At 37.7% G+C, this 12,566-nt stretch overlaps 1 protein-coding gene across 1 annotated transcript; it reads right to left on the bottom strand.

Moving 5' to 3' along the window:
* Positions 1 to 127: 127 nt before the first annotated feature.
* On the bottom strand, positions 128 to 12,411 carry LOC129179710 (cytochrome P450 20A1). The gene is made up of 13 exons (XM_054773303.1): positions 12,237 to 12,411; positions 9,481 to 9,530; positions 9,212 to 9,378; positions 7,146 to 7,291; positions 6,901 to 7,068; positions 6,672 to 6,750; positions 4,917 to 5,029; positions 4,786 to 4,840; positions 4,574 to 4,694; positions 4,380 to 4,491; positions 3,160 to 3,224; positions 2,958 to 3,047; positions 128 to 814 (listed from the first exon to the last, which is right to left on the bottom strand). The coding sequence occupies exons 1-13, from the start codon at positions 12,306 to 12,308 to the stop codon at positions 658 to 660; spliced, it is 1,395 nt and encodes a 464-aa protein (XP_054629278.1). The 5' UTR covers positions 12,309 to 12,411; the 3' UTR covers positions 128 to 657.
* Between the last annotated feature and the right edge of the window lie 155 nt (positions 12,412 to 12,566).

Raw genomic sequence — 12,566 nt, 5'->3', positions numbered from 1 at the left:
GTGACGTACGGCAATGACGTCATAGCGCGTAGAAAACATGAAAGAGAGTTGCCAAAGCACTGATGAATTTCGGTAATAGGTGGCTTTGACTGTTTGTAGAAATAGTGCGTTAATGGCGTTATCCTAAAAAAAAAAAAAAAAATTCTATGATTCGTTCCTCCACCCACTTGGAATGAAAGTACATTATTACAATCCTTACTTGTATCAATGGTTTTCTTGTGCTAAATGAAAGAAATGACATCGTAATACTCAGTTGACATATTTCACATTTAAATTCATTACTAGGCAATCAAGTACATTTATTATTTCACACTTAAATTGCTTATCGTTTTGATTTTATTTGTAACATTTTTGCAAAAATCTGTACTATGCATGGGACTTGGGCATGGAAAGTGCAAGGCTGGAATTCAGTTGAAATTGCGTTAAAATTGGCTGGATGGCGCCATATTTCAGATGTATTCAGATACAAAATGTCAATTTTTTTAAACAGAATGCAACATTTACCCGATGCATTTGCTGTATTCTGAAATTCACGGTCATGTGAAAATAAGGACCAGGCATCTGAAAGGTATTGTATCAAATGTCATTTTGATCACAGCCCTTCCTAAATGATGACAATTATCACAATTATTCCAAAAAGGGAGGTTTCACAAGAGACTAATTTGGACTTCTTTTGCTGACGGTGATCCAGGTTTCATCCTTTGGTGTCGACACCAGCTCTGATCTGACCTCCGGGACTTGACCCTCCAACCGGTGAAGCTTAAGCCGCCGCACTAATGCAGCGAGCAGGACGGTGGCTACAGTGTAGGCAAACCTGTCAACAAAAATTATACAATTATATTAGACTTGCTAACTGCTTTTAACGCTGGACAACTCAAATTCAAAGTCAGCTGAAAAAAACAAACGTCTACATCAATGAGCATAAGACAAAACGCAATGTTGACATCGCCAAGACAGCACGCGACTCAATGAGGCAGGTGAAAGTTCAAGGCACTTCGAGCGCCAACTGCAAAATGTACACCAAGTTAAATAAAGGACCCGAGGACGCCAAGTACTTGTTGTTAAAGACATCATAGACCTGGACAAATGAAGGTAACATCACGTCAACTACAAAAATTAAAGACATAACCCACAAAGACTTGATGCAGATTTGAAGTCAACATCCTCAAGTTTTATTGTTTTCATTTTTACAACAGCTAATTTAGTAGTATTTATTATTAACAATTAATTCCCAATGTATCCGTTTTCAAATTGTATTTATTCCCTTAATACTGCACAAGGTTCATAGTATCATTATGTTAACTCCTATTTGCTTCTTGATTTTTTTAACCATTCTTTCATACAGGAAGTGGAAAACATGTAAATGACAAATGTCAGAAAGTGAAATATTGCAAGTGTCAACAAGTAAAAGTTCTGGTGTGAATGAATTTTCAGTAATAGACATGAGGAAATGGGTAGAATTAAATAGAAGCTCTGCTTCTTCCTACCGTAAATTCTGGTGTATAAGCCGCTACTTTTTTCTCAAACTTTGAACCCTGCGGCTTACACAGCGGTGCAGCATGTCCTTTACTTCAGAACTACTACTAATTGTTTAAATACTGTGCCGCTCGAGGGTCAGTGAAGAAAACTCTAGCTCTTTCTTGGGCAGGAACCAATCACAAGCTCAACTGACTCACGAGCTTGTCAACCCACTGAAAATCGCAGGTCGTAAAAAATAACAGTCTGACTCATTGTGTCATCTTACAAATAACACTACACTCATCACACAGCAACTTAACACTCAAAACGCATTCCTAACAAAAATACAAATATGTACCAATACGAGTTTAAAATGGGAAAAAAGTCAGAGCAACGCATTCATTGGGACGGTGGAATGACATTAGCCTCCCCCTGGGTTCCTCGGGCTCCCTCTGGTGGACAGAGACAGCATTGCAGCAGCATCCTCCATTTTCCATGCTGCTTGTCCTTCTATGAAATGCTTTACATTGCTTAAAATGTTTTTTTCATTTTAAACGTATTAGTACATGTTTATTTTTCATGTCTACCTTTTGAGTGTTAAGTTGCTGTGTGATGAGTTTAGTGTTCTGTTATATGACCTCCTGCAATTTCCAATGGGTTGACAAGCTTTTTTGATAGCTCATGATTGGCTCCTGTCAAATAAAAAGCTGCCTGGTCCTCACAGACTTCTGCGCGCCACAATATGACAATTGATGACATGGACACATGCGACTTATACACCGGTGCGGCTTATATATGTACAAATCTGTTTTTTCCTCTAAATTTAGTGAGTGCAGCTTATACACTGGAATTTACAGTACTCCTTTTCAGACATGTTGAGTTGTGCAAATGTAAACGTGTGATGTGACTTCATGTAACTTATTAGGCATGTCTGAAACAAATAAACATACCATACCATTCTCGTTTGTCTTATTTTTAATTTAATACACACTTATATTGTTTATTTGTTATTATTTAATGTTGTATTTGAGTAGCTTTTAAATGTGCTTTATAAATAAAATTAATAGAAGTTATTTTTATGATGGCTTCTGCTCCATTTTTGCTGTTTTTTGTGCATTTATTTTAGTGCTACAATGTGCCGTGGACCAATAAAAAAACAAGCCCCGGCATGCAAATAACCCATGGGCCGCACTTTGGACACCCCTGCCTTTATAGCTCTTCATCACTGAGTAACCACAATTCTCATCAACAATTTAGCTTGTTAGCTTCCCGTCGCGAGTGAACGATGGTAAATAAGTAGCAAATCATGTCCTACAAGCCGACCTGTCAGAGCCTTAATGGTCAGCGTTGCCGTAGCTTGTAGCTGTACGTCACGCTACAAACAGAGACTGAACAAGAAAACTGGAACCGGCATTATGCAAAAAAACGCGTACCTGGAGAGCAGCGACGCGTACAAGCGTGTTCAATGGTCAAAATGCACCAAAAAATGCACAGGTTACCTGAGCTCCGGACACGTCTGATTCCCGGAAAAACCAAGCAGACAAAAACTCTTCCTTGATGACTCGTCCTCAAATCGATGAGGGTCAAATCTGAAAGTTTAATACAAAAGTAAACAATCATTCAAACGCTCCTCGGTTGACAAAAGATAGAATGTATGTAGTATGTCAACAAGCACCATTATGAATTATCAATTAACAAGACCTGCTTGCGGCGCTCCAGCTGTTGGAATCTTGCAGCACGACTCCCAAAGCGTAGATCACGAGGGTCTGAAATGTGACAGGGTGTTACTGAAGCGTGTGCTATGTAATAGTCCATAGGTAGGCACACAAGTGACTTCCTCTTCAGTGCAAAGTAAGCTTTAAAATAAAAGCATGGCAGTACTCAGCGTAAAAGTAACACTGCACATCAGAAAAAAGACCAAAAGACTTGCAGCTCTAATCGCAGCAAAAGGTGGTTCTACAAAGAATTAACTCGGTTGGGCCGAATAATTTCAAATACCTCACTTTTCAGTTTTTTCTTTGTTAAATTTAACATATCCAATAAATTTCATTCCACTTCACAATTCTGTCCTACTTGATGTTGATTCTTCACAAAAAAAAAATCAAATTTTCCAATTTTATATCCATGTGTGAAGTCGGAAATGTGGCAAACAGTCAAAAAATTCATGGGGGCCGAATACTTTCGCAAGGCACAGTAAATGAGATAACAGACTCGCATGTTAGCAGTTCCTTGTTTTTTTAGTTTTTTTTCCCCAGAGGTGGCTATCGTCACATCGATGTCTTGTAATGGCGGCTTTTAAATATAGTATAGTAAAATATAGTGAACATAATTTAAGTAAATAAGCCATTTAAGTTTAAATAAAATTCCTGCTCATTTTCCCTGGGGGACCTTTAGTGCCAGGAAGTGACGTTGGAGGTTCCGAGTTGGGTCTTAGCTTGTCGTGGGTGATGACCCCAACACTAAAATGGTAAATGGTCTTTCACGTCCACCTCCAGGGCACTCAAAGCGCTTTGACACCGTTTGCGCATTTACCTACTGATGACGCAGCATCAGGAGTAACTGGGGGTTCAGTATCTTACCCAAGGATACTTCGACATGATCACAGGAGGCCTGAGGATCGAACCGCAACCTTCAGGTTATTATGTCAGATTATTTAAACCGGCGGGAACTGCCCGTTCTGGCAATCACGTGTCACATTCTGGCGACACCTAATGGCCAATGTAGAATACTACATTCACAAGTAGAATGTTTCTTCTGCCTTTAATTTGTATTTTAGTTGATTTAGTTAATTTAGGCATTTTTATGCTTAAATACTTAATTTAGGCCAAGTATACGTACAGTTTGTTTATATAGTTTGTTCGATATTCGAACCGCGATATAGCGAGGGGTGACTAGCGACAAAAAACGAGGTTCCACTGTACCTCTTTGGGAATAACATGCTGATCCACTTTTCCATCCACTTCCTGAAGTCGGGCCGCAATGGGGGTCAACTTGGCGGTTCTAACAGTCTCATTTAGCACCTGCTGGCAGTACCTGTTCAAACAGACAAATGTGACAACGCTCGTCAAGAGGACAAATATCTACTGAGAAAATGTGTCCTTGCTTAAAAACATACTTAAGATGAGGGATTTTGTCCAAGGAAATGGGATCTGAACCCAAAATATCTTCCAGCTCTTGGTACAACTTATCTTGGACTTCTTCTGAGGTGGACAGGAAATGCACAGCCCAGATACACACTAGCAAATAAGAATGTTTGCATTGGTTTGGAAGGATGGAAGATGAGTATTTGTTTTCACCACATGCACATGCATGAGACGCGGAACGCACAGTTGGCAGTGATGACGCATCCAGCCAGAGTGAACACCATGCAGTCCTCCATGATCTGAAACAAACAAACAACTCATCAACACGCGCTAATCACGAGTGCCTAACAACAAAGACCCGGGATAAGCACTCGCCTGTCGCTCTGTGAGGCTGGACTGAAGCAGCGTGTCCACAAATACCAACTGGCTCTGCTTGGCTTTTCTCTCCTTCGCCACAGACAGCAGCACAGACTCCATCTCTGACAGAGCTGAAGACGCACGTTCAGGTAGACAGCTCAGGCCCAACATCATCGGATTATGTTGGAAAACAAATTTCCCATAGAAAATAACCCGAATTCATGTCGCCTTTATCAAACGACATAGGCTGGGGGTGTCCAAACTTTTTCCACTGCATACAAAAAAATCAAGCATGGCAGAGCCCATTTGGAGTTACAGATTTAAAGACAACGCTTTGTGGTATTATTAGTGATAGCATCATTTCAGCGTTTTGTCTTTATATTGTGTCTTGTTGCTCTACTTTCCCATTTTTGCAGTTTTTGTGGGTTTGACACCTCGGCTACACTTTGGACATCCCTGGTAAAATCCCTAGCCAGTTCATAGCTTATTATGTACATTTACTTATTCGGTAACATTAAATGAGAACACAGTTTTTGTTTATGAAAATGTATTATATATATTCATATTTTTTTATTTTTTAAATACTTTATATACTATATTTTTTAAGTAACAGTTATAAAAATACTTTAGTATATACATTATTTTTTATATTAATTTTTTAAATAAAATTATACATTTAAATATTTAATACACATTTTTTATTTATGAAAATTATCTACATTTTTTTTTTACATTTTAAAAATATTTTATAAACTGTTATTTGAAAAATAAACAATATTTTACGACAATTATTTGATTATATACATATAAACACCTACGTGGTTTCATGTTAGTTGTTAGCATTGTTAGTATTCTCATGTTAGCATATAAGCATTTAACCTATTTTCATTGGTGTAAGCTTAAACACAGACTAAGCGCTTTTTTTTTTTTTTTTTTGCTGTTTTCAAAAGTATAAACTCACATAGACGGTGTTTTCATTTTACGCACAAGCTTGCTCACATTTTTAACCACTTTCATAGGCATAAACATGCTAACAGTTGACATGTTAATATTGTTAATATGCTAAAGTTAGTATCTCAGCATTGAAGTCATTTTTATAGGTATAAACTTACATAAAAGACAATGTGCTATCATGCTAGCTGTTAAAATGCCAACAGTTAGCATGTTAGCATAGCTAGCATTCTAACATTAGCATGTTACCCTTTTTGCTATTTTCAAACGGTATAAACTTAGCGTTTTCATTTTAAGTGTTAGCATTCTAACAGAATGTTAGCATTTTTAACCACTCTTATAGGTCTAAACTTGCTAAGAATTAGCCAACAGTTAGCCTGTTAACATTGCTAATACGCTAGCATCTTTGCATTTAAGCCATTTTTATAGGTATAAACTTACATAATGACAAAGCGCTATTATGCTAGGTGTTAACATTACATAACATTAGCATGTTAACTTTTTGCTTCTTTCAAAACATATAAATTTACGTATAACAGCTAGCCAACCGTTAGCATTGTTAATATGCTAAAGTTAGCATCTTAGCATCTAAGCCATTTTCATAGGTATAAACTTCCATGAAAACAACGCGCTATCATGCTAAGCGTTAACATGCTAACTTTACCATTTGCCACACATGCCATTTTCTCAGGTATTAAGTACAATTTGTTATGCGCAATATTGTATGACAACCAGGGCAAAATTTTCTGCGAAAACCAAATCCTACAAAAACTGGGGCATTGGAAAAGCGAGGTTAGACAACAGTAGTCTGGTGCCGCTCACCTGTCATATAATGTGCCTTCCTGCTGGAGTTCTTCTCCAGAGAACCATCCAAGTAACCTTTCCCAATTTCTGACCAGATCTGCAGGGAGGAAAACCAAAAAAAAGGAATCAACAAGTCTGGGCTTGTTTAAACGGATAAGAACCCATGATGACGCGCACGTCACCAACACCTTCAACTAAAATGGGCCCGAAACAGCAGCGTTCTGACAAGCTAAGCACCATTTCTCACCGCGTCGTGGTTCTTGCGGAAGCGTATGACATCGGCGTCATCTCGAAAGCGCTCCCCCAGGGTCAGCTGAGTGACGGTCTTCATGGAGAGGCCCAGCATGTGAGCGCACAGCGGTGTGTGCTGAGCCTCTGCCACCGACGCCCACTTCCCAACAAACTCCTCAACGAGCTGAAAAACACACAATGACGGTGAAATCTGTTTCTTTGATGGAGAAAAACCTTTTTTAGCAATCATTTAGGCCAAACCTTCAGCACTAAGGAGAAGTTGTTCTTCAAAGTGTTGTTGATGGCGCTGTCGTACAGCTTTTTCCGAACGACAGCCTCGCCGCCTCCGCCTCCGATTCCTGACTGGTAATTTAGCAGCGACTTGAGCATGGTTTCAAACAAGTCGGCTGTGGAGAACAAAGCGGCGGACTGACAATGGAAGCATCAGTTGTCATGTTATGACTGGTGCGTTCAAAACTAACTCCAGTCCCGTGTGTGCTTTGCTAGTACGCTTCCTTTCAATCAGGTGTGACCACAGACCACCCAACCCAAATTAAGGTGCGATTTTATGCATGTGTTTATGATTTCATCTGCAAACACAAACCGAAACTGTACTCAAGGGCACATCAAGTGCAGCCAAACCTCGGTTTTCCGAGGTCCCAGTATTTGTAGCATTCGGTTTTTGACAAAAACTTTGCCTCGGTTTTCGTACTCTACCGCGCCGAACAAACTACAGGGTCTCTGCAGGTGTCAACAAGTCAAATTTAACACTTGTAAAGACGTTTTTAACACCTTTCAAAATTGTAATTATGACATTTTATGAGATTTTAAGAGAATTTAAGAGATTTAAGGCCTTCAACTCAAATTAGGGCTGCAACTAACAATTATTCTCTTTGTCGGTTAAACTGAAGCCTGTTGTTTCGATGAATCGAGTCATCGGTTAGGTCTTAGACCAGTGGTGTTCAAATTGTTTTTGTACAAAACCGCATCTCCGCTTTGTGATATACGCGAATTATTAGTATTATTCGTATGAACCTCGCTCTTTGCTTTCCCCCGCCCCCATTATTGCTGTTTTTTTTTTTTAGATTTTCCAAATATTTCAACTTACTTCTTTGTAATCTTTGTAAAATTTTATTCTTGAAATATTATGACTTTATTCCCATAATATTAAAACTTTTGCCCCAACTTTGTTTTGTTTCTTTCTCATAATATTATGAGACGTACTGTTTAATATTTCACCTCTATGTTCTTGCTAGAATACAACTTTTTTCTCTTAATATTTTGTCTTTATTATCGTAAAAATGACAGCAGTTTTTTCATTTCTGCTGTTTTTTTTAATTAAAATTTCCCATTGTTTTCAACTTTCTTCTCGTAAAATTTCTTCTCATACTTATGACTTTATTCCCATAATATTCTAACTTTTTCTACAACCTAATTTCCCACAAATTACAACTTTAGTCGTTCTTTTTTTTTCTTATAATATTTTGACTTTAAAAAAGTACGTATTTTTTCTTTAATATTTCAACTTTAACCTACTAAAATGCCTTTTTGCCCCCTTCATAATATTACAAAATATTCTCGTAAAATTACGACTTTTTCCTCGATAGATTATAACTTTTTTCTCTCTTGTTTTGTTTCTCAAAGTATAACGACTTTAAAAATCAACTTCTCTTTTCTGTAATATTTTATCTATATGATACTAAAAGGACATTATTTTTCCTCATAATATATTATTCTCGTAAATTTTTCTCATTCGATTCCAACTTTTTTCTTTGGATATTTTGACTTTATTCTCGTAAAATTACAGCAGTTTTTTTTAGTTTGACTTCTGCTAGGTTTTCTAATTTTCCAACTTTCTTCTTGTATATTTCTTGCTATAATTATGACTTTATTCCCATAATATTTTGACTTTATTCTCTGAATATTATAACTTTTTCTACAACATAATTTTCCAAAATTGACAATTTTAGTTGTTTCTCATAATATTCTGACTTTAAAAAATTACATCTTTTTTCTTTAATATTTCAACTTTATGCTACAAAAATGACGTTTTTCGCTTATAATATTACAACAATGTTCTCATAAGATTCCGACTTTTTCTTGTTAGATTAAAACTTTTTTCTCTTAATATTTTGACTTTATTCTTTTAAAATTACTGCAGATTTTTCAATTTTTGCTGCTGTTTTTTTTTTTTTTTTTTTACTTTTCTTAAAATTTAATTATTTTTTGTGATTTTAGAATGTGCGCCCCAATTACAAGGTATGACTGTGTCTTTCTTTTCATGTTTTACGTCACTTAAGTGTGAACGCATGCTTGGTTGCACCTACTTGTGTGATTGGGGTTGATGTGTTGCCGGAGCTGCTTGACAGAGCCCAGGCTTACCACCGGACGCCTTCCAAACCAGAAGGAAGCAACCGAGCCAAACTCCTCATGTAACGCAACCAAGAATTCATGCAGGCTGCCTCGGTTCACAATGTCCTGCAGGTTCCCATCCCTGTCGACGACACAATCGACAACTTCATTCCTCCAACAGCACGGCTTATCAGAAACACACAACTTAAAAATAATACATGAAAATGACATAAGACTTCCTTACTTCTCATCAGTGGGGTTCAAACCTGGGATGCCGGATGCCCTTCTGGATGACTGAAACATGAGAAGATGTTGAATGTTTCTGCCCATGAAGTTATTTGGAATTTAGATCGGAGACAAAATCGGCAACGTATCGTCTTCCCCACTCGACACTCAGCATAGGTACAGTTCAACTCAATCGTTGCTGGGAGCACGTCCTGCTTCCCAGCATGCTTTGTTGTGTAATTAGTAGAAAATATGACATAATATTACAACATTTTATGTAAATTGTTTGTCATTCCATATAGTATTTGGATGGTTTTACCAACAAACGTAAACTGAAATCAGAAGTCAACGTGCCAAGCAGAAATTTGAGTATACAACTATTGCAGAATTAATTTTACATGAGGTTTCAAAACAAAAACAAATTCAATTGCATGCAGTATACATTTTCTGTCATAATTGACAGAATATATTTAATAATAAAGATAGTCTTTTTGATGTTTTTTATTTTTACTATAAACATATACTATAAACTTTCTTTTTAAAGTAAAAATGTACATAAATGATAGTAACAGTATTAATATATAAATGTTGTTTTTAAAAACACAAAATAGGTGCTTGTTTTATTTATTTATTTATTACTATACTATATATATTTAAGTAAAAATGTACACACATTTTAGTAATAAAAATATATACAAATATTTTTTAAAGAACACTAAAAAATAAAAATGTAGCCAGAAAAATTGTCTTTTTGCACTATAAACATATTTTTTCTTATTTTTTTTTACTATATACATATACTATAAATGTATTTTTAAAAAGTAAAAATGTACATAAATGATAGTAATACATTTTATAAACACACATTTTTTAAAAACACAAAAAATTAAATAAAATGTTTTTTTACTATAAAGATATACTATAATATAAATACATTTTTGAAAAAATAAAAATGCACAGAAATAATAGTAATAAAGTTAATACTGGGGGAAAAATGATCTTGAATATCTTTCCTGATAATAAGTGGGTGATGTATTAGTAACAAAATGATGCCACACAATTTGATAGAAATGAAAATGATCACCCTATAGAGGGGGGAAATCAAAGACACCCCAAAAATGAAAGTGAAAAAATGATGCAGCACACTGGTCCATTTTGCTAAAATGTCATTGTAGCAACTCAAAATGATTCTCAGTAGTGTGTGGCCCCCACGTGCTTGTACGCATGCCTGACAACGTGGGGGCATGCTCCTAATGAGACTACAGATGGTGTCCTGGGGGATCTCCTCCCAGATCTGGACCAGGGCATCACTGCGGTACCTGGACGCATGGAGGAGATTCCAGGAGACAGGTAGTTACTCCAGGAGAGCTGGAGCTTCAACCCTCAGCAGGATCGGTATCTGCTCCTTTGTGCAAGGACGAACAGGATGAGCACTGCCAGAGCCCTACAAAATGACCTCGAGCAGGCCACTGGTGTGAATGTTTCTGACCAAACAATCATAAACACGCTCCACGAGGGTGGCCTGAGGGCCCGACGTCCTGTAGTGGGCCCTGTGCTCACTGCCCAGCACCGTAGAGCTTGATTGGCATTTGCCATAGACCACCAGAATTGGCAACTACACCACTGGTGCCCTGTGCTCTTCATTGATGAGAGCAAGTTCAACTTGAGCACATGCGACAGACGTGAAAGGGTCTGGAGATGCCGTGGAGAACGTTATGCTGCCTGCAACATCATTCAGCATGACCGGTTTGGTGGTGGGTCAGTGATGGTCTGGGGAGGCATATCCCTGGAAGGACGCACAGACCTCTACAGGTTAGATAATGGCACCCTGACTGCTATTAGGTACCGGGATGAAATCCTTGGACCCATTGTCAGAACCTACGCTGGTGCAGTGGGACCTGGGTTCCTCCTGGTCCACGACAATGCCCGACCTCATGTGGCTAGTGTATGCAGGTAGTTTCTGGAGGATGAAGGAATTGATACCATTGACTGGCCCCCACGTTCACCTGACCTAAACCCAATAGAACACCTCTGGGACATTATGTTTAGGTCCATCCGGCGCTGCCAGGTTGCTACTCAGACTGTCCAGGAGCTCATTGATGCCCTGGTCCAGATCTGGGAGGAGACAGGACACCATCCGTAGTCACCCACTTATTATCAGGAAAGATATTCAAGATAATTTTTCCCCCAGTTTAGATCTGATGTGTTTTTGAAGTGTTCCTCTAATTTTTTTAGCAGTATGTATGTATGTATGTATGTATGTATGTATGTATGTATGTATATATATATATATATATATATATATATATATATATATATATATATATATATATATATATAAATAAAATAATACTATAATTAAATTATTTCCAGGCTATTGCGGTCCACATAAAACGATATGGCGGGCCGAAAGTAGCCTAACCGGGCCTTGAGTTGAACACCTGTCGTGTCCACCATGGCCATGGTTAATGTTCTTTAACCGTCTTTCCTTCATATTGTGTGCCAAGCCATTTGCAAGTTCCGTCCTGATTACTGCCTGCCCAAATAAAGAGCAGCTTTCTTCAAGCATCTGAAGCGCCTCTGAACGTCTCTTCGCCGACGTGAGATTGCCACAATATTTTCATTTTATACGTCATTCATCTCTATTCAGTAGCAAACCAACACGACTTGCCCACAATGTGTTTGACGCGTTTTTAAATATAGAAATGTCCCAAAAACCAACTCAAAACTGTACAGCTGATTAGCTAAGTTGGAGCTAATTACTAGCTAACTTACCGGGTATAGATAAAGAACAGCGCCGACCAAAAAGACAATAAACGTCACGGCAAAAATGGCAAAATCCAGCATCACGGCTCACTTATTTGTTTCCCAGTTGCGATAACTTGAACTAAAGTCACGCTCCACGTCAACACAAATGTGGCAGAGTTTCTGCGTTCGATTGGAAGGGCGGACTAATAGAGCTCAGAGAACATCGATGCTCATCCAGCGCTTCCCGTGGTTAAAAAAAAGTTATTTTTTTTCTTTTAAGAAAACGACTATTTTGGCTTGGCTCCCAAAGGGCTCCTCAGACTTTTTTGTTACTTATATTGATATCTTACCAAAATA

This window comes from Dunckerocampus dactyliophorus, chromosome 1, assembly GCF_027744805.1.
Source record: "Dunckerocampus dactyliophorus isolate RoL2022-P2 chromosome 1, RoL_Ddac_1.1, whole genome shotgun sequence".
Classification (NCBI taxonomy): domain Eukaryota; kingdom Metazoa; phylum Chordata; class Actinopteri; order Syngnathiformes; family Syngnathidae; genus Dunckerocampus; species Dunckerocampus dactyliophorus.
This window is presented reverse-complemented; position numbering and strand designations above follow the sequence as displayed.